The following is a 24902-nucleotide window of genomic DNA, read 5'->3' as shown; positions in this document are numbered from 1 at the left end:
TTTGTAAAGAGAAGTTGTAATTGTAATACTCGATAAATGAGCTCTATGAATAACCCCTTTATATATAGATTTTAAGATAAAAACAGTGTCGTAACCTCTCCTCCCTCTCCTCACAAGACAGGAATTAATTCTATATAGGATTTTATATCGTTGTCTACTCTCAGTGAAGTATTAATATTTTGTTTATATGTATTTAATAAAATACGAACCACTTTCAGTTAGGTTAATACGTATATAAAACTAAAAAATAACAAATATATAGGCAGATTTGAATTCCATCTTTCGCCTGTTAAGTTTAAGTATTGCTATAGTAATATATGTATGTGTAGATTTTTATTTGAAATGTTTAATGTGGTGTTATCATTATATAATTAGAATAAAAAGTAAAATACTAAAAGCTAAATATAAAAAATATAAAAATTAAACTTAATCATTATCTTTATACAATAATAACATCACAAAAAACTTATTTTTAATTTATGCAAAAGGCAGTAAATAAACGAACTTTCACGCATAAATTTTATTTGTATTACTAAAACATAACGCAAACAATAACATTTACATTATACAAAGGAACTTGAGACACCTATTCATTAAAGTAAAATATTTTTTATTTTCACAGCTCTAAACATATACCTACTTGTACTCCAATAATAGTAATATCACCATAGACAGGTTTGGTTACACCAATTAGAGATCATTGTTATCGTATTACATTAAATAATTTAATTACTGATATTATATGTACACAAACAGACAGCATCAAATTATTTGAATAATATATGCCTTTAATTCTTATCTCATATTATAAATACGTGATGTTTTTATTTCACTCAATTCAGTGAAGTCTAGAAATAAGACATAATATAAAATTAATATCAATTATATGAAATTTAAAGTTTTAAATCATACTAGGAAATGTTATAAATACATCTCGAGATGCCAGACTTCTTTTAAGATTATATTTTTCTACAATATTATTCTCGAGTACAATGCAAGCATAGAAATGATGCTTGTAAAACGCTTAAGAGAGAACAATGTTACTGTCGTTTGGTTCAAATATAAGTCGAATTTAAAATACAACGCAATAGAAATCGTTCATGAAAACAACAATACATAGAACAACTGTTGACAAAATAATATAGCAGAAAAGATTTAAAATTGGTTCCTATTTTGTTGTGAATATTTATGATCTAATTAAATAAAAAAAATCAAAATAATCCTGTAATAGGACTGGGAATGGTAGGTCTTACAGAAATACTGCATTGAAGTCTAGGTACTTATATAGAGAATGTCATAATGTTTAGTACACTATTAAAATTATAATTCTATTTATGTTTTTAATTTACCATGCCTCGTTTTAATTATCCAAATAGCTATATACTAATATCATTAGTAATCACATATATTTTGATTATTTAATACCACTTAGCACTTTAAAATGGGTAAAAATAAATTCAACTTTGGTTTAACTGACTCTGCCTTAAAACTAACCCCGTAACGTTTTCGTCATTTATTTTGCACTTTTTCTTTCGATTCTATGGCAAACTAAATTGTACCTAAATATGCTTAAATAAAATCAATTTGTTACATACATTAAAACTCCTAAACATGAATGAATATAATATAACAACTTAACATCATCAAAACTTTCAACCAGTCTCAAACAAAAACGAATCTTATCAAACATAAATAATTCACGTGAATTTGCTCGAATTGCAAAACTTTCTGAAAATTGCTTCATATACTTAAGTTACATTAACTTAGAAATATCAACATTTAAGAGCCAATCTGAGGTAAGCTCCATAAAGTTAATTAACCGAATAATAGATTTCATTGCTTGCGTTTAGAATTTGAAGATCTTAGTTACGTATTCGAATGATTCCATGATACATAAATTATTAAAATAGAAAGATAAGTATGCTTTTTCTGCACAAAACCTTTTAGCTGTATTTAAATTTTAAAGAGAAAACAACCAATTTTTTGTATATTAATAATAAGCTTGCAGTAGCTTTGTTTTTAATTGCAATAAAATATACAAAAAATTGGTTGCTTTCTCATTTTTTTTTAATTCTTTCACAAGAGATTCTTTTCCAAATGCTTTAGTCTTTATATCATGCGGACAAACCCACGGAGTACTGCGATTTATGTGAATCGACTTTGACTATTCTTTTTTTTTATTTGAGAGCCATCTCTCACGTCTCTCTGGCCCTTAGTTTTTAAGTAATCCTTCTAAATGCGATTGAAATCGATCTTTTTGTAGACTGATCACGGTAAAACTTGTATTACTCGTATTTTAGTTTTTATGAAGGATTTTACATTTATTTTAATGAAATCTACCATTTGAGCAGATATAATTTAAATACAGAGACATAACATCCTTAAAAACTTTCTTAATTAAATCAGAGATTTCCTTTTGCCAATGAACTTGTATGTTATTTATTAAAAGTATATGGATCAAATTCTATTACAACAAAAATTCGCCATTATCTCAATGATTGCTACCTTCTACGTTAGACAAATAGATATATTATTATTATAACAAAAATTGGAAGCAAATTACGAAAACAAATGAGAATACATTTAAATATTTCTAATTATGTAAATGAATACACAGAACAATACGAAAACGGAATTAAATCAACAATAAACAATATACTTAGTATTACTCCTAATTACAACATACTGGGTACAACTTAATCTACGTTAAGTTGTGACTGATTGCAAATTAAAATCTTACTTGTACTCTACTGTTAAATCATATATACTTAGAATAACTTAATCAACATGGCATTATTGATCGCAAATCTAAGGGACTAAATATCTGAAATAAATATTGTGTATAGAGAAGCGTTATATCTAGAGATACTGTACCTTTATAATATAAAAAATATTTCCAGTCGCGCAGTTCTATTTTTCATGCAACTAATGAGTGCACAACAAAGGCGCTAAAATAATAAAAAAGTACAATATCCCTACAAAGCTAAAGAGTTTATGCAATACGTACTTTAACTGTATATAAATGAATGAACTCAACTGTTCTTTACGCTGTAATAAAATCTAATAGAAATCATACAAAGTAAATGATACAGATATCATACGCAAGTAAATACACCGATGATAATTTTACTTCACAAATTGCTTTTTACAACAGCATCATTTCACACAGAGAATAGAGATTCTAGAATAAAATAAACATATTAACTTAAATGTGTATTTTCTAGACAAAAGCAATTTTCAAGACCTATCAACATAAATAATAAAACGACTCGCAAGTTCATACAACGATAGTTAGATTTTTAGTTTAAAGAGGTATTTTAGATACATTACCTACTACTATAAGTATACAATTGATTAGAAAGGTACGGAAGTATAAAAGGTCAGTAAAAACACTACAGGGACTAGGTGTATAATACAATATAGTACTCCTATATCGTCTCATATTTATTAATATCTCACTACATCTTTCTGATAAATCGCCTTCACGATTTTCTCTTAATATACGCACATAGAGTATCTACTACAATAACATTATTACCTAAAATTCGGAGGGTACTTGGTCACCCACTATAAACTATATTTCTCTAGTCAACAAATAATTTAATATAGATATATTTTATCTTAGAATTAATGACCAGAAAAGGAAATCACTGTGTGCTAGGCACAATGCATAGATTACATATTATCTAATAAAATTCTGAATACTAGATATTAAATCCAGTATATATTTTAGACCGGGCAGGGAAAAACAATAAGCGTATAGTTTACCATTACGTTCAGTCTTCAGGTTTCATAGTTTTTGATTTCGTCACAATGCTCCCACTGTCATTGATAACACAACTGTTGAATCTGTTTACAACGTCTCGTACTTTTCCTTTGCTTATGACAAGTTCTTTATCATATGTAGGAGTGATCTGACTTTTATTGCTACCATTACACACTGGTTTCGCGGGAATGATTGATGCAAAATTTGCGCTTTGTGATTTTCTGAATTCTCTAACGGCGTTGTCGATATTGTTGATAAGATCTTTCGCAACGAATGTTGCTATCTCGTGTTTTATGCGATCTCTTTCACTCAATATTTCAAGTGGTCTATGATTACCTGTATCCTTAGTATCAGTACCTCGTTCAGGGCTTTGACTTTGTGTGAGTGAGTGGGACGCCGGACTGTCGGGTCCTTGAAAAGTGATACTGGGATTGTTCACGATGTCTGTCTGAATGTGATTCAATTCCTCATATGATTGAGATTGTTGATTGTTAGATTTTTCTCTAATTAGCCAGTATGTTGTCATTTTACCTTTACCCTACAAAAAGATGTCAGATTATAGATTTACAATAGGTCTATATATTTCACATACAAGTATCTAATATATTGTATCATGTACGACATTAATGTCGTACATGATATTTATTTAAATAAATTATTTAATTAAAGTATTTCGATTGAAATGGCATTGTAGCAGTAAAGTTACTAAAACAATATAATCCTTAGATTTTACACAATGCCAATCTTGGGTCCCTAAATTTCAATAGCCATGGTTAGATGCCACAGTCTATCAGATAATCCGTGCGCTTGTTAAACATCCATATCATTGCTTCTATATAATGAGTACTAATGATATGCATAATAATAATAATAAAAATAGTACTTATGAAAGTAAATAGACGATATTTATTTCAACGCGTATGTAACGAGTGTTATTAAAATGTATTATAATACCTTCATAGTGATCTCGCCTCTGCATTCCAATTCGAAACAGTCGTAAATATCGAGAATCTCTTTTGTTTTTGGGCTGACGTGGATTTTGAGAGCTTCCCCATGGGACTCCATTCGTGAAGCAGTATTCACTGTATCACCGAAGAGACAATATCGAGGCATTTTTAGACCAACTACACCCGCCACACAAGGACCTACGATGAAAAAATATCCTTTACTTTCTAGAAAGTAAAATGTTTTATTATTAACCAACAAATCACACTAACACTAAATTGGTTGCCTACATATAATTATTACATTATAAGACATTCAGAATTGCTGTAATCCTATTTGGTAAGTGCGATTGGCATATTCTTAATTGGTAGTAGCGCCTGCGTGCTACTGTTGTATAAGAATTTAATAACTTATGTATATAGCTGGCCGCTACTGCTTCACATATACCTATGTACTAATGAAGAAAATGAGATCAGATTTCTGATGTCAATTTGTCCGTAATTAATTCTATAATTATGTTCCGATTCGAAAGATTTTATTAAGCAAACTTTTTCATTTTCTAAAATAGTCTGGTTCTGACTATTACAAAGAGAAAAAATGACTAAGTCTTGTTAGTATTTGACATCCGCTAATAAAACATTTTTTCATTCAAAAAGGTAACAAACTGCTCCGCACAGTTAAAGCAATGGCATAGGACAATGAATATCTCTGTATGACTATTTTTTTATTACAGTTTAATTAGACGTTTTCACTTAAAAGTTGAAACGTACAAAGTACATTTTAGTCACATTCATTCAATTTAAGAAAATAAATCGACAAAAAAGTTCACAACAACAACAACCGATAGAGTTGGACGGCTCGTAGCGACTCCATTGAATTTGAGTTGAATGGTTGTTTTGAAAGTTCTCTTTGGAGATGAGTTAATCGAACGGATAAGCCTATTCACAAACAAATCTAGTAAAAATTACAAATATTTTAAATATATGTAATATATTTGTTACATAGAAACTTAAAAATATCTAATAAAATTTACAAAAGTATATATATACATATACATACATATATCTATAGATAATACGTGTATATGCCACAAGACATTAAACTTAGTGACAATATCAAAGCAGTGGCGGAGAGCGTCGGATTTTCCACCAGGCGATTCACCTTCACCACAACTGCCCCAATATTGTTTTTGATTATATCTGCTTTGTCAAACCTGTGTGCATCCCAATCCTGAGCAGCAATCGCTCCCCAGGCCGATGGGGCACAGTCTTCAACCGCACAGCTCTTAGCAAAGCCAGCGACATCCTCGCTATTTCAGCTGCATGGCGATTGCCGTTTCTCATTGGTAACCCAGATACCACCATGTAGGCGTCTCCTATCGTCTCCACCTATACGAGCAACAACAATAATTACTCCACATACATAGCCCAACCATAACCGTTTACCATCAGATGTGCAGTGAGCTTGTTTGCTGTGCCGTGGATTTAAAAAAATATCGTAGTGACCAAATGGTACGAGGTACGAGTTAATAAACATAAATATTATCGTATACTGTCCATATAAAAATGTCATAAATATATAGATATATAAATGAATTCCTATTTCCTTTAGTCACTGTATCACGCGTTAGCGGCTGGACTGATTTCAAAAATCCTTTTTCTATTATGTTTGTTATTATCAGGAGAACGATCTTATAAAAAAATCGGAATTTAATATGAACAAATAGTTTTTTTTATTAAAACACAAGATTTATAGCCTTTAAGTCCATTTAAACTATGCAACGATGCTTACTGTTTTTTGCTATATTGAATAACTTTAATGTAGCTTAACATTAATATGTGCAGATAGAGATGATACTTGATATTGTAATACGCTCCATAATGTCTTATATTTCCGAACGCTCAATTAGTAATATCGTATATATAGTAATATTCGTATATATAGTAAATGTACCAATTAGATGTTAATGACAATAATGGCCAGCTACAACTAAATCCATACTGAAAGTAAAACTGTAATAGATTACAAATGGGTCGCCATTTTTCCAGGTAGCTACATGTCAGTCCTAATCGTATCACCACTCGAAGAGTTTCACTTTTCTCGGTTCAAATCTATATTCTGTGTGGCCCTGCCACAGAGTTCTAACGATTTACGACTATCGAATAAAGCTGGTTCTTTGTAACTTTACTCAAAAGACGCTGCAACAGAATGTTTCTTTAAAGAACTACTCGAGACTTTATCTGTACGGTATGTAATGTAATTTATGACCGTGCAAGTTTTCCAATGTCCATTTCCATGTCTAGAAGTTAAGTAAAAAGATATTTTGTCATGTTCAATTTACTAGATTTAACATATTGTATAGGTTTTATGTTAAATTCTTTTTTCTATGTCATTTTTTAAAATAAGAATGCCGTATTTTTATTTGTCATATTTAGAAAATTTCAATATATAGTTTTTCTGTTCATCTTCTATATTATTTTTTTTTTCTAAAACAATCATTTGACAATATAATATATCGAAACAAAATTTTGAAAATTTTACCTATTATTTTGGATTCATTATTGTTTCTTTAAATATAGTAACCATTTATCTAAGCACCATTACCTATCTGTCATAAGAATAAGAATTATTCGTCTTTCTCTTATTTTTTTAACGTATAATTATAATTACGTACCCTTTAAAAGAGATTTATTTTTGTCTTTTCTAGAGTACGTATTCATAATAATATATTTGAATCTTTTATATGAATAAATTTACATATAGTATGTAGACCACTATGTTTTGGAAAATTTTAATTACTCTGATTGCAGAGTAATTAAAATTTTCCAAAACATAGTGGTCGTGTATTGACACGAATAATTCAATTTGATAAGTTTGTAGGTACGTATAGGAATACCACATATATTTATTAAAATAAATAGTATTACATTAATATTTATATATTTTAAAGTAATAACTGAATTTATTTTATTTGAGAAACTAAAACAAAATAGTTAGAAATAGTTAGATATAATTTTCAATCTCATGTTATGTCTATATATATTTGAAACCATCTTCATATTCGACATGAAATAAAAATGACAAAAATAAAAACTTACTTTATAAACATCGAAGTTCTCAATAATAGAATCGAAACTTGTGTACAGATCGTTTAGGAGGTCGACAACCTCCAGTGGGGTTGACTCAGCAGATAGTTGGGTAAAACCGATGATGTCACTGAAGTAGATTGTGACCTGATCATAAGTCTCCGCCATCACTGGTTGACCCATGATAAGCTGTGATGCTACGGACCTGAACATAAAAACATTTAATACTGTATGTAGTTCACACATTGTAGGTGACACAGGTGGAATACAATCATAACGCACCTATTAAATCACAATATAAAATAGATGTTTCAGTAAGTCATTCCATATTCATAAAATAGATCACCTATGTTGATCTGCCCTCCTTCTCTCTAAACGGTATAGATAAATCTAGATAATCATTTTAATGTTGTAAATAGTTCGGTATATAACATATTTTAAGTTTTTCGTATATAAAATATTTATACCACAAACAGCATTAGAGTAATCCGGATAAAAATCCACAATCATCAAAAACATATGTCGAATTTTATAACTTTCCTATCTAGACGGTATAGACAGACTGTTGCTTTTAGTAGTCAGTAGATAAAATAGTAGAAAGCTAATGTAAGTAATAAATAATCTATCATATGGCAATCTTGTTTGCCACCTACGTGGTATAAAAAAATCTACATAATTAATTCAGACTAAAACCCATGGCCCCATAGAATTAATTACATATAACTCGACGAATTCTACCGAATTCTTGCTTTAATGAAATAATCTTAACGAAGTAGTTATGTTTGCATCGACGAATTATATTAGATAAATTCTGTCTCTAAAGCGGGGTTTTTAACCCCCTAAGTCGCAATCCGACCTTACGTTTCAAAGTGGGAATAGTCTAAATATATTTCACTACAAATATCCAACCAGACAGAATATAGTTTCTACACATAGATAGATCAATAAAAATCTAAAATTTTTTGATAGGGTTATACCCTAAAGTTTCTCACTTATTTCATCTAAGACATTGCGTTGGCGAGATCCCATTTTATGGTTCGTATATTCGCTTGGGAATCAAGGTCGGAGAGGTCATAGCGTAGATGACATATCATATCATAAAATACCCTTCTCTTATGAAATACGATGATATCTAATACCCATTAGTATAGTCAGGAAATCATATAGTACCATCATCAATTTGTATTTTGACTTGGTTTTGACTTCAGTCTTTTTGTAAGACCGGCCACCTGCCTGACGTCAACCCTCTTTGAGCTTCTTTTCATCAGGATATCAATTCCATAAATTTCAAAATATTACTAAAGCGAAAAGTTCCTTTGTCATACTTTCTATGAGAACATAGGACAATAACATAACAGGTAACCATCAGGTTTTGTCTAATTTTTGATAAAAATATTAAAATCTTCAAAAGGAACTAAAGTTTGTTTGAGTTAGAAATAATCCATAGGTAATATTATATCTTTTTATAAATTCAAAATACCAATACATTTTTTGAAGAATTTACAACATCTCAGGTGAATTCTATCAGAGTTATCGAAAATGAAAAAAATATAAGTTTACCAATTTTCCTAGAGGATAATTAAATTCTTAGGACTAGGTACTAAAATTTACATTTAAAGTATTCCTGAAAAGAAGGACCGAATAGAATCGTACAGTGCGTACTGCACTGTACGATTCTATTCGGTCCTTCTTTTAGTTGTCTATAGTGACGTATGAGGGAAGTTCTATTGTGTGCCTATCTACCCATAAAAACCTGCATAGATTAGGTACGATTGTAAGTAAGTGTACTTATTGCTCTTTGTTATAAGAAAAATCATTAGTTTTTCATATTTAATATACATGTCCATGATAACTCAACAAAGACAACAAAATAAATATATAACTTGAGAAAAAGTGATTAATTTTGCACAAACAACAATGAATTGAATGGTCCATAATGAAAGTTCTATTTTTACACACGAAGCTTAAAATAACATCGCCTTAATAAGTCTAGCCAGGTGATATTTATTAATAGAATTTGATTAATCAACTTTTCTTTGCAATAAAGAGTAAATATTCTTTTATCTCGCTTCATTTGCTGTTACTATCGTTTAGTTTAGAACTCAGACCTTTTTTCTATGTGAACCGATTTTTATTGGTTGAAATCTTATTTGAAAGCTAGTATTTCTCATGTAGTCCCGTATACATTTTAATAAGACCTACGGTATCTATTCATAATATTCCTTACTGTATGTAATCATAATATTACTTGTCATATCTCTAAAGATTGAAGACGGTCTTTTCGTATAATGAATACCCACACATAACTATTTCACTCGATATACTAACTTTGGTAAAAGTTGATAAAGCAACTCCTCGCATTTTCTCTTTTCTTCCAAGTAATCGGATGTGCGTTCTTCTACTAATGCTTCCAAATTATTGGCGTACTGTTCCACTTGAGTTAGAAGCATGTCCAACCGCGTTGATGTCTCGCAGTCTCTGATTTAACGAAAAACGATTTATAAGCATCCAAATGATAATACATATTATAATTAACGCAAGCTTGATGTGTGGATCAAATCAAAATATAAAAATTACATTTATATACGTCACTTTCAATGGTTGTCATAATTAATAATTAATATTCAATAGTTATTGTCACAAGATATAACGGACTTCGTGTAGTAATTTTATTTAACTCTACATAATACCGCAGTGTACTAAGTTTTATGTCTATGGAGTTTTTTTTTCTTTTTTGGTAGATAGGTATATAATTATTTGTGTAATAATTAAACTATTTCAAATTAAGTATTTTATTAACAATATCGCATTGAAAATAATTGTTACAAACCAGAGCAGAACTACAAATGATATTGTGACAATTTCTTTACTGTTTATATATATATACGTATATTATATTTAAATACAACTTATTTCAGTAGTCGGTTAAAATCTATTAGAAGGTAATACTTTAATGAATAAATAATAGCATCCAATTATGATAATCCTTGGGATGGAAAATGAAACTAAATATCAAATGGAGCTATTTATAGAATAAATAATTAAAATAGAATGATTTGTAAATTTTACAGTCCCTTTCTCGTCGGTTTATCATTAATATACGTTTATCATTAAGCAATTTTGACACATTTTTCATTTTCGATCTGTTTTAGAATACCTAAAAATTCATTTCTGAACAAGAGGTCAAATAAATGGCAATTGAATCTATTTATAAATCTACAGTCTGATTTTAGTTCCGTAGCCAAATGACATCTTCTAGACCCATGTCTATATGTCTTGGTTTGTTTTCCTATATCACTACACATAGACATACCTTTGCATAAGAAACTAAAGTCAAATACATGCTTGGAAATCCTTAATATTTGCCCTCGTGCGGTGATTTGATCCCGAATCTTTGTATGGAAACTTAATACCACCTAGTATCTATGGACTTATGTAAAGTATACGTTAATACGAACATCATTATAACAATTCCAATTGCTGACCTCGAGTCTACCTATATAAAAGGGCAATATTAAAATACTATAAACTTGTGGGCAAAAAAATAGTTTCAAGGTATTCAAGGTATTTGACGAGAAAGGGACTGTAAAATTTACAAATCATTCTATTTTAAATTATTTATTCTATAAATACCTTGAAACTATTTCCTCTTCAAAATGTTGTTTTTTATACACGAGTGTACAGTATTATTATGTTCCCTAAGTTGCCTTTTAGCGTAACCTGAGATAAAAAATAGTAATATGTCGCTTCACCAAGTATATAAATATATGTCTACAAAATTAGGAGCTTCTATGTACTATACTTACTTGTTTATTCTGTGTATGTTTTCTTTAAGAGCTGAAAAATCTGGTCGGTCGTCATCAGGCAATGTCCAAGGTGGCTCGCCAGTCAGAGACTGTCTCGGTGACGCAGACAGTGGTGACGTACCCCGATTACGCATCTCGGCATTACCTAGTGAAAAAAATATTTATATATGTTTCTTTAAATAACATATTATTGTGGAAAAACAAACTTTATTACATTTTCATGTTATGTCAAAAATATTTTTTTATATAATTGTAAATGAAAACAAACTGATGCCCCACCAAATGGTAGTTAAAAACAATCAATGACTATTGATATAGTGGTATAACCTTCGCCAAAATTCCTGAATAGTACTACAGATATCACGTTATTATGTGCCGGCCGAGATACATTCTAGAGAACTACTACTCTTATGTAATTTCACTGCCCTGAAACCGAAACACACTTTATAAAACAAGCTCCTTTGCGAATGAAATAGATGGTAAGTTTGCCACATATTTCATACCCACATAGCCGATATTTGTAAAACCTACGATCATAACGATTGAATACGATTTTTATTATCATGACATTTACCGAAATAGAATGCCAGCTGTAGTTGATTAGCAAGTACATTCCCCTCATGAAACCACCCCATTAATAAAAAGAATTAAATTTAAATCAAGTTGACTCATAAACTATATTCTGAGTTACACATACGACAAATACTTTTTTTTACTAATGTATAGAATATATAGCTAAAGATTTGTCTTCGTATATATTCACTATATATCTAATATGTCACAACACAATAGACAAAGAAAGAAATTCTAAAAACTTGTAATTTACTCACAAAATCTTGTAGTTTACTACAAGTCTTACATAATCTTGTGAGAAATCATTTGCTAATCATGCTTACAAATTTTATTGCTATACTAATATTGTACGGGAAGTGGAATTTTTTCGTGCACAAATTTTTACGCTAATTACACGATTCGAGGCATCTGCCCTGTTCCACGATAAATCGCATTCATCGCTAAAATTCCAGCTGAGAGTTGTTGAATAGCGGTCGCTAGAGAACTTTATGAAATACTGTATAATTTAAAATAATTTACGATTATAATTCCTTTAACAACCGTTTCTACTATCCAACCGTAATATCTCCCAAATTTTAATATAGTGTAATCTCTTGCTTTCAAGATATCTACAAAATTCTTAATGCTTAATTACAAATAATTGTTTTGCTTGCTACATATAGCAGAAATGGAAGATACAGAGATAACTATGTAGACTGTGTATATAGTCTACCTAGCCTCTATATTTATTATTTCATGTTGTTTTATTATCAATAAATGGGATATCTATGCACGAAGCCATAGTCAAAACAGAGAATTATCTTATACAGTACTTTCTGGACTATTTTTGTATTGATACAATTGTAGAGCGAGAAATATTTTTTTATTAAAGTATATAACATGAACATGAATGGCTTGTATGGATGAAAATGTATACAAAAAGAGAGATACGATGATATGACGGCCGATAGGGATCAGTGGAAGAGCTTACTGCGCCGACTCTAAGTATAATATATAATATAAAGGCAAGGCAATGATGAAGCAATATTTTAATTAAAATAGTTGTTTTCAATACTTACGTTTAAATTTATCCTCAAGTATAGCTGCGCAGTAATCACAGGCTAATGTGCAATGGGGTCTACGCATTTCCAGCAATGGACTGACTGCCCGGCGGGGACTGGGCGAGTCCGCGCCCCCCGGGGGCACCAAAGACATTACTCTGCAGACAACAACAAAAATATGTTATTTATTCCATAATAATAATTATCTACTTTAATCGAACGGAGACTACGAAAGAACGTATAGTATAAACCATTGATTAAAAATTATATTCATTTCAGATCATAAAGTAAATACTGAGAAATTTCTCTTCTTTGATTAAATAAAAGAATGAAAAATAATACTACAGGTCTTTATACAATATATTGTGTAAATTCTTATGCACGCCTATTATGCATGTGAAAGTTTATATTATTTTAAACTTCTGCTCTCTATTCACATTAGAGTTGAGCAAGTTGAAACTGTTATTGCTAATTATTTTCAAGTATCATATATATTTTTTGCAATCAGATAAGTTTATTCTAATATATTAATCTAATATATTAGATAAGTCTATATATATTATTATGTTCCTTTATTGTAGTCTACTTTATTTTAAAAAACGTTATATGACAACAGATATTTATAATTCATAATGTTAAATATAAAATTAAATATTAGCGCAATAGCACAATATCAATGCAAAATATAAAATTATTTACTGAATATTACATTCTCATTAAAATGACTACTTAATTAGATAACAACAACCCTAAATTGATAAAATGGCCTGAGCGGAAAGCGAAATTTGTGGTAAAATTTATTAAAACTTCCGCACGGGATTTTATCGAATTCTCGACCCAAAAATCTCGGGATTTTATCACTTTAATGTTTGAAATTTTTTAATTAGCAGGACCGTACAATGTTAACGATTTGGGTAAAAATGGAATGTTACCTAATGTAACTGCCAGATTTAATACTACCACTGCCTGTATAGTATTAATAAATTCTTATATCTATTATAACAAGATAAGATATCTTGTCCAAGTGAAATTTGTAAGCCATTTTCTTTCTTCACGATTTACGAAGGTATCTTTCGTGTGATCACTTATCCGAGGACGACGAAGTTTGACGGGGTGAAATCACTCAATGGTAAAAATTCGCCATTGTATATTGAAAATCCTTCATGCGATTCTTATGCAAATTATGTTAAAACTTTTACAATTTATAATATTTAATTTTACAATTATTCAATGTTACAGGGTTAGCGGGCATTTATCAATTTCATTTAAGTAGAAAATATAAGTAAATTGGTACTAAAAAGAGACTGTGTATATAATGGGTAGTTTGTTTATATGTATTTGGCATTACATATAAACAACCATTTTTAGATTACATCACAAATTATATGAACGTTATTATTCTCATTGCATGCCTCTATTTTTCTGATTCTACATACAATGCAATTTTTTTTGTAAACCATTCAACCACCAACTGTTTTATAATCAATCGGCTCTCTTATACTGATATGATATACTAAACCTGGATTTCATTCGACTACTGTGTTATTTCAATATTCATTATTCATAGAAAACTATATTCAAATGAATAGAAAATAATATTCTGATAGTCAATAGCAGCTGACACCAATGATATTTTTGAGATATTTACCAAAGTGTTCCATCGAAATACCAATAAGCTAGTATATGACGCTAATACCTCACATAATATTGTAGATTTTTACTGTTAACTTGAATTTTGCCTGATTATATTGTAATCTCCAATCACTGAGCGTCAGTCCAGTAAAAGAAGTAAAGCCAACGCTCAATGAAAACGGAATTTACGTAATACCAACGTCCGGGAAATCAATCTCATGCCATGAGTTTAGACCGAAGCTGTCTCTAGAGCTTAGTATTAATCTGTCTACAGTCAGACTTATAAAGAGTAGATAACAAGTAAAAAGAGAATTATATTCCTGCTCGTTACTCAAATACGAAAGGCAGACTTCGACTTTACACAAACTCATTTGCGAAGATACCTCTGTCTCACCTGTTTCAGCCAACAAACTGCTTGCTTTGTAAGTTGTATTTTAATTGAACGGTAAGATATGTTAGTAAAATTACCAGATACGGTTTTTTCGGACTATTCTAATGCTGTTGGCCGCAGCTCGCCTTTACAGCTTCACCGGACGATATTGGACGAGTGTAACTCCAAACACATGAAAGGACTATGGAGTGGCTGAAGGCCAACTCCCGCCTGACTATAGTCTAAAGGTATTGCTAGGAGTTCGTATCTCGGCTGAGGCGTCGTAATTTCGATCCCCGTTTGAACTGAAGGGGGATCGATCGGTGGCCAGATAACTAGTTTGATATGTCCACAGTGCTAGTGTGCTGATATGTCGATAGTATATAGGCGACGGATACCACTTACCGTCCGTCAGCTTGGTTGTCATTCCATTCACATACATAAACATAAATACATACAATTTTCGAATTTCTAATTATTTTTAGATGTTAAAATATCTAAAAATAATAATTAAAAATAAATTCTAAGCAAGTATATTAGTTTTAACTTGTATAAACCATAAAAATAATAATAAGCTTTCCCAACTGTCATCCAAAATGGGATAACACTAGAAACTGAATTTTGTTTTCTTTGATGTATTTGAAATCTTTTAGTATATCGCTAAAGCAGAAAATTTTCTGAAATTACCTCGAGAATTGGAGATAACAGATTGTGTACGGTAAAGCTTCTACATGCTTGAAATTTTGCGCAAGGAAAATAAGTGCATTGTATTTTGAACATTATTATATTTGTTTTTCGGTTTTAATCTCAATATCAATTGCCACGATAAAATAAAAATATAAGGTCATAAAACTTGATAAACATAGATATTTAAAAAACATCCAACAATACCAAAATTTACTTTACTCGACATAAAAATAAGGTATAAAATTGACTTAAAACCCGATGCAGAGGTCAAAGGAAAACAAATATGTCTTGTGTCTAAAATGATCACCTCCAAAAAACACTGTAAACTATCAAGTCCTCTTAAATACAATTTACAATTCAAATTCAAGTTTCAAAGCATTTAATTTGACTCTACACGTGAAACTGTAATTACAATACTGTACTAGTTTGCAGCGGTGTGAATAACTACAGACATATATATATATATATATCATAAAGTGGAGATAAACAACGTATCTAAGTTTATGTAAACTAAGTATGCCACCACTAAGTAAATTACTTGCCATGTCATATTACAAAAGTTATTTCATATAGTACCAAAATGTGTACTGTTAAATGACAAATCGGAAACAATCAACACTGTTCCTCCTGTACAAGATAGTATGCTATACCCGTTACTTATAGATATGAATAGCACAAAATATGGTCTAAGCTTTGCCAATTTCACTATCATAACTTACCTTTCAACTCAGAACACAGGATGCAATGTGAACGACTTGGCAGCAGAAATAGATGGTAAATAGGTATTCAAATATTACCCACACAGCAGTAACATGACATTGAAAGTTGTTAGTAAAATGAAAAGTACCATGTCTATTGAAATAGGGGACGCAGTGACTGTGCTTGACACAAATGCAAACATTCTACAATAGAATTTAAAAGTAGGCCATGTTTGTGACATTCTATTCTAAAAACTATCCAGCTCCTAACGTAAGCTTGTGCCATACCATACATACGAATAATGCATTTACTTCTACTAATATAATTGTATAAACAGGGTGAAATTTGAATGATTTGCGGCATCTTAAAAAATAATATATGCAAAAGAAGTTTTTATATAAATATTGCGGAAAATTAATTTGCATATATAAAATAACTTTGATACAGATTAACAAGGTTGGCGTGATGTATGACACTAGAAAATCATTCGTCTTTTATTTTGTAAATATAAAGCGTTGTAGCTTAAGCTTTAAAAATAATATATTAAATCTCTGTTAAACTAATTAAAACAATTGCAAATTGTATTTCTGCTACTTCAAACGAACAAAGAAGTAAGCCAAAATTAGGCCAAAACCGTTTTTAGATTAGGACACTCTAGAGACAGTATAACGCTGACATTAAACCGTCAAGAAACTTTCACAATAGCAATATATCAGACAAATAAAATGTTCAATAATGTTTAAACTTAATATTCCCTGTTTGTGGTCCAACTCTCAAAGGTTGTACGACTATCTTTCGCATAACTAAATTCATTAGACGAACTATTATATTTTATAGGGACAAACAGAAAATATTCAAATTAAAGTTGTTATGTTCAAAAGACATTGGTTAGCTCGATTCATGACCTACATTTCACATGCCATATAATTATTAAATGAGTTATGTTTTACACATGAATTAAATTAATATTCCTAAGTATCGTTTAGAAAAGTCAATGGGTTTTTTTATGGGAATATATATGAATGCCAAAAGATATACTGAAATTAGCATTAAAATGTCTATGTCTAAACGACAAACATGGCAATAGTTGTTCATGCACAGGATTTTCATTTAATGTTAGATATTTATACAATGTAAAGGCTTACAGATTCAATTGAGAAGAACTGGGAAGAAATACTAAAATGGATGATAGGGAAAAAATATTAATACAAAAAATTTTATGATCATTGCCTGGTCAAAAAACAAACCTCATCTTTAAAAACTGAGCTATCTTCTTTTTAAGCATGGTCGGGTTCCCGGTTACAAACGGAGGCAATCCTTTCCAGGCCCGACCATAGCCGGCTAAAATGTCCTACATGAATAAATGATTTTTGATTAAAAAATGCATATTTTAAATACTAATGAGGAATACCGGAGTTTGAATATTTCTATATACTAAAAAAGTAAGAAATTAATAACCTTCAGCTCATCGAAGGTACCGTACATAATACATAAGCCCAAACCAAATCCACCAACCCTATTTATCTTGACTACTTACGAATAAAAGGAGTAATTAAAACCAGAGATTTAAGCTCACTTAGCACTATTCTACATTACCTAACCTACCTAAATATACTAATATTAAAAACGCGAAAGTTTGTGAGTATGAATTATGTAGTATAGATGTATGGATGGGTGTTTGTTACTTTTTCACACAAAAAATACTGAACGAATTTTCATGAAACTTTACAGTTATAGTTATAGTTTATATAAAATAGGCAATAAACGCGAGTGTAAATGCGGGGTCAACAGTAGTTAGCTATGTAATTATAATATACTGTGGAATCACATACTAAATTCAAAGATTCGACATAGACGTTAAAGTATCGAATTTTCGTCAGGAGCATTGATAGAATTCATATTACAACTCGCTGTTTTTCAGAAATAATAAGAATTGCACTTATAAATATAGCAACAAATGATTCAAGTAATACGTTGTCTAGACATGTAAACAGCTAATAACAAACTCCAAACACGAAGAAACAAGTCAGACTTTGGGGAAGATTTATTCCTTTTTGTGTGGATCTTTGAACCTAGTATTCATCATACTATTACCATTGTCTGAGACTGTCTGTTTTTATTTATGATATAACCTCAAACCTCTTGAACATAGAAACCCCTAAAGTTGTAAAGAATGAGCATTTCGCGTATGAGACAATACCTACTACCAAATAGGTGAATTTATTGGTATAGAATTGACGTAATGAATGTCTAACCTTCACCTTACACGGAACATGATATGATTTACTGTGTAAAACATAACCTAGAATATAATGTATAGGTGTACTTATCAATCCTCTAATCGTTTAAACATGATCTATACATTAATATGTAGTTTTAGTTAAATTAACATTACGGTGTAGACATATTAGACTTCACTCGTGGTTTATAGACAATTTGTGTAAAATCGGATACTGTTTGATATTAGTACTTAGTGGAACTATGAATATTTTTCCTTTCGTATTAATGTACATATATTGCTTTAAAGAAAAGTCATGTATCTATAATAATAGTCATGTAATATTTTGGTATCTTTTCAACTTTATTACTCTTTCTTAATACTCTATTCAACTTTACGAATTAAAATAGATATATATGATTATTGTTCAAGGTCATGATATCTTCATTTTTACTGTTGTTTAAATTACTGTACCTTAAACTAGGCATAATATTTTATTAAGATATTGGTAAGAGAAGCTACATATATCAAACCGTTGTTAAATAAATTGAAAATATTTTATGGAATGATAAAGGTACAATACAACAGTCAATACAACACCTATTGCAATAATAGGTACAAAAAATAGAATTTATAAATTCAGTTACTTGTTGTTTAACTTATAATATATATTTATTATTATTGCTAAAATATGATAACTTGCAATATAATAAGTTTTGCTGGTCTTTTGTCTAGCATGCAAATTTTCAATCATTAATATTACTAAACAAATAACAGTATGTTATTTAATTGACAGAGTTACCTAATCACATAAGTAAGTAATCATATATAATAAAGTCCTGTTGAATTATGCATTATTATTTAGTATATATTAGTTTCTACTTTATTCATGAATTGTACATATTTATTAATTTAAAAAACTTAATAAATCAATAAATACAAAATACGCCTTACACTATAATTGTATAATTTATGTTTTGTGAAACTAAACAATGAACTATTCAACATAACTCGAAGTTCCCGACTAAAGTCACTATAGAAAGTTTTACCTTCTACTTGGCTCGACTAAGAATTGAAACGCCGGCATTATTTTCATGCAGTAAATGCACTGAAAATGTTATCAAAGCTTTTATAAAAATATTATGAACGAATATTACACCTTTTTTTCTTATTTTTAACCGAAATGCGAGCACAAAATTTCATAATTCTCCATAAAAAATCAGTGCACAAATCGGATTGTTACAGCTTTTATGCCTTGGTTTATACATAATTTCAACATTATACATTCCTATCTGTTGAAAGAGAATTTAGAGCAACTATATTACTATGCTATCTGCTAGCATATTACATATACAGTTGCACGCAACTTCGTCTGCTTCAGACTTTTCCCGTTCATACATTTTTATTACAGCTCCACTCCTATTTATCGTAGCATGATGTTATGTCATGTAGCTTATAGCCTTCCTAGATAAATGAGTGATCCAAAAAGAATAAGAATAAAAACAAGAAAGAAAACTAAAAGAATTTGCGAAATCGGATTAGTCTTTTTCTAGACTTTATCTCTGTATAATATTAGTATATATAGATTAGCCCATATTTAACAGCGTCTAAGTGTAAGTAAAATTTCAAAAAATAGGTAGAATATCTAAATTATTATCTCAATAATTATCTTATTACATAATATATATTATAGATCTACATACTATAGTTCCACAGACAATATCTAGATATTATAGAGTTGATTACATATTACATACATTTATAGTCCAACCTTATTGTATTCTATTGTTTTGTTATCAATAGAGACAAATTTAATTAAAATGTATGCAGAAATTTGTATACAGCAAATAGTGCTAACTATCCGGTCTATTCCTGACACCAATTCGAATCGATCGACATTGTATATACAGTCCATTTGGCACCTTTACGTATATTCGAATTGTCTACTATGAACATTTTAGTTCCAAATTGTCTGATCCTCGTAATGAACTAACCATTGTTATCGAATTATACTGGATAGACGTTTAACAGAATAAGGCAAAACTGGTTCGGGAAAGAATCGACTTTATTAACTGTTTTACAATGTTCATCAACTTAAAAAGTGGTGGTTTAATTCAACTTCTAGAAAAAAAACTATATCTTTACGTAACTCTAATTAAAAGTCTCATTAAAGATATAATTATTTGTCTAGAAGTTTAATGGGAAGATTATTTGCCCTCGAAGAATAAATAAAAGACGTCCATAACTAATAATATTTATTAAGATAGGTCTTTTCATAAATATGTATTGATACTAATGCAAATCATAATATTGTCTTTGATATAAATATTATGTATTTTGTATATAAATTCCTCCAACAATTCAAGGACATAGTTATTCATAAATTATTGTCAAGCCAGGCGTTCTAATGGGAAAACTATATAGCACTAGTTACTATAGCAAATTAAAATTTTTCATATTTTCTTCGCATAGGAAGAGTATTAGAGGGGTAAATCGTGTAATTCGTTTCTTCTACTAATAATTTTAATTCCTAGATAACGTAAGATATAAGATAGCATTAGCCGACATTAATTATCTGAGAAATTAAAGCTAAGACAATTAAAACTCGAAATAAACACTGTTCCAAACCTTTTCTAGTCTATTCGAAACTAAAGGGGTAAAGCATAGAAACACTTAAATACATTATTTTTATGTTTCCCATGAATATAAATGTTTGCATCATGTCAGAATCGAACCTCCGACGACAGGAGGATGACCATAAATATGGCTACCATTTATATACAGAGAAGAGATATGCCCCCAGAACTGTTATAACAAATAATAAACACGTAACAATTTACATCAGCCTTTAAGGTAACAGAATACAAAATGGATCTACTGTTTTGTATTTGAGCATTTGTAAGTTAGCTAAATTGGAGCTACGCTCGTTTAAATAGCCCTGAAGCTGAACGTAATACGCCCGCTGTTGCATTGTTAAGAACACACTCTACAAACCAATTTGATTACCCACTCACTGGGCTATATACGTCGTATGTTATATATTCTATACTAAACTCTACTCAAAATCATTTTGTGCTAGAACAGTATTGATAATACAATTATGTGACGCATTCCCATCTCGTCGACTATGAGCACATTTTATAAATTAATAATAATTTGAATATGCATATTTGTAACTCTACGATAAATGTATCCTTACGTAACAAAGGTTTTAAGAGGTTTTTAGATGAAGTTTCCCAACAAGATAGTCATTTAGGTTAAGACACCAGATGGCAGAGTTCTAGAGTGTTCTATTTTAATTTTGTAACTATTGTATTAAGTTTACATCCAAAACTAAACAAATAACTATAACACAAACAAATCAAGTATTTGTTAGAAAACTTTATAATGTACATAACTTCTATTCCTTCAAATATTGACGCTAATCCAAAACTTCAATCCAGGCAGCGGCGCATAGCTCATAATGCCTCCAAGCTAAACCACATTTCATATTTGCATGAGCGCTTTCAATCAAGAACGAAATTCTCCCGCTTCGAGACGAGTACCTATGTACTCGTATGTACCTGGAAAATTTGATTAGATAATAGAACTTCAATTTTCTGACATGAATTAGCTCATTCCTGTTTGAAAAAGAACATTTCTGATACAATATAAGATTAATTAACCTTCATTCACTTTTACAATCCTTATTAATATTAAACTCGCCTACTATCGTAGTAAATTTCGGGAGAGAATTAAATTAATAATAGAATATTCGTGGAGAATTTTGAGTATAGTATTCCCAACGGCAAGCGGTATGGGTACGACATGGATATTAATTATGGTTTTAATCGAAACGCCTACTAAGTCTATACAGAAAAATATGAAAGCAATTATGCTGAGTCTTAAACAAAAACATACAGAATAGACACAGACAAGTGTCGAATAGGTGACATTGTATGAACACATACAATGTCACACTGTTTCGTTTTGTTTAAAAAATCATATGAAATCTAAAAGGACCTTTGGTATCTTACATTCTGTAACGTTACATTTCAATTTTTAAAACACATTGTAACTTTTGTAATTTTAAGCTGTGACAGAGTAACATAATATAATAATATAATAACATAACTGTTTTATTAAGGAAAATTCAGTTTGTCGAGAAATACGTTCTCATTTGAATAAAATTTTATTATTATCACAGATAAACTAATGATTGGAATTTCTGACCCGTGGCCAAAATGCTTATAACAACATCGAAATATCGGGAGCTCATAAAAAAATAATCACAGTAAATATACCTTTATATATGTTGTACAATGATAGATAGAAATACTCAATATATTTGTAGCCCCGGTGATTTTGTATTGTTACGATGCCCAAATCTTTCTCGTATTATAAGATTTGTGAAGGAATTCTCAATGGAAACTGAAAGATAGAAGACCCTAAAAGGACCTAATCCGCTCAGCAAAATTGTAATTTGTGTTTGGGTTACAAAGGAATTCCTTAAAAGCATACTTAGCTCTAATACTTTTTAAATCAAAAGGTTTTATAAGCGTACAAATTTAAATAACATTTTAAACGTAATCTTTTTTACGGGCCAAATAAAAAAGAAAATAGTTATACGGTAGTCTGTATTGATAATTGAACTAGAAACCTCTCTAGATTAACCGACATATAAACTTTACACAAATATCCGTTTTAGAATAGCTTTAAACGTGCAATTTCCTAACAAAAACTAACTGTCGCCTGGTCCCGAACATGCGCGTAGAGGACTTCGAAGCCAATCTCACTGTAGTTTCACATGGCCTATTAGTATTCAAATGGTGTACGTATTTATTCAACCATAATTAGTACACTTAGCTTGATTGCGCTTCTATACTTACGTTTGGGTTAGATAAATCTTGTCGTGTTACGGAATATCTAATGATGCTGCATTTATCACATGAATCGTTTCGGAAACTTATTAATTGAATACAATACGTTTTGATTACAAATAATTTATTTAAACTTTAACTAGAGAATTATCATTTAAAAGAGATTATCGAAATATAAATTGTATTATTTTATCCGATTGCCGATACATACAATGAGGATATTTTTAATATGAGTGAAACAACAAAAACTGAGCTAATTTGAATAATTCTTATCTCGATTGATAGTCAGATTCAGTTTGTGAAAAATACTAATATATACGATGTCAGTTTTAGTCCACGCAGTTCGCCTGGAAACCATGATGTTAAATTCCTAAGGAATTTGATTTTCATTTTGACTAAATAATCTGACCTCATGCTAATGTAGAGCTTACCATCTCTGGAGTTAATTTGGTTTGCTATTTATTTATATATATTGATAGCTAAATAAGAATAAAATACAATTTTAGTATAAAAATAAAATGGTGAAATAAGAACCGCGTTTTGTGGTAGTCCTAACACTTGCATGAAATGGAACACTGATTACATAAATACAACTTGCACACGACAATTTTTATTTTTATTTAAAATCACAACCACTGACATTATGTTAAGTATGCACATATTAAGTAACTTGAAATAGTACATAGCAAAGTTTCTTTTTGTCTGTGTATTTCTGCGCTTACTACGCAATGCATTGTAATACGGTTTTCACTATAATATTTCGGAAGGTGTATATGTTGAATATTTGCATTTATATTATTTATAAATATATTTATATTACATTATAATGAAACTACAAGCAAGGAATTTCAATATGTACCTAACAATTTTCATAAACCGTTTTATTGTAATAAAAAGAAAAACTATTCTTAATAATAATAATACATCTGGACAATTCACACAACGCCATCTTGTCTCAAATTAAGCCGAGCCTGTGTTATAGATACTAGACAATTGATATAAATACTTATATATTATTTTTTAAACACATACATAATATATATATAGCATATATAAACCCAGCACCATGAATACAAACGTTTGTACCATGCGAGAAATCGAACCTGCAACTATCGAAAGTAAAGTGGTGTCCCTAACCGCTAGACCCACAACAACGTACCTATAATTATTAATATAAAAGTTTGTTCGTTTATTTATTTATACGACGTCGGTCATATACTG

The 24902-nt window shown here is 30.0% G+C and overlaps 1 protein-coding gene across 1 annotated transcript in view; it reads right to left on the bottom strand.

The window, feature by feature from the left end:
* Positions 1-3776: 3776 nt before the first annotated feature.
* The window catches only part of LOC131846599 (atrial natriuretic peptide receptor 2-like), a 42185-nt gene continuing 21059 nt past the window's right edge, over positions 3777-24902 (bottom strand). Inside the window, exons 2-8 of the mRNA XM_059195934.1 lie at positions 13235-13374; positions 11604-11748; positions 10126-10275; positions 7810-8002; positions 5925-6099; positions 4721-4911; positions 3777-4304 (exon numbers count right to left, since the gene is read on the bottom strand). Coding sequence (XP_059051917.1) covers positions 3777-4304; positions 4721-4911; positions 5925-6099; positions 7810-8002; positions 10126-10275; positions 11604-11748; positions 13235-13370 — 1518 coding nt within the window. The 5' untranslated portion in view covers positions 13371-13374. The remainder of the gene's footprint in view (positions 4305-4720; positions 4912-5924; positions 6100-7809; positions 8003-10125; positions 10276-11603; positions 11749-13234; positions 13375-24902) is intronic.

Source organism: Achroia grisella, unplaced genomic scaffold, assembly GCF_030625045.1.
Source record: "Achroia grisella isolate CSIRO2021 unplaced genomic scaffold, CSIRO_AGI_Agris_v1 utg511, whole genome shotgun sequence".
Taxonomy (NCBI): Eukaryota; Metazoa; Arthropoda; class Insecta; order Lepidoptera; family Pyralidae; genus Achroia; species Achroia grisella.
This window is presented reverse-complemented; position numbering and strand designations above follow the sequence as displayed.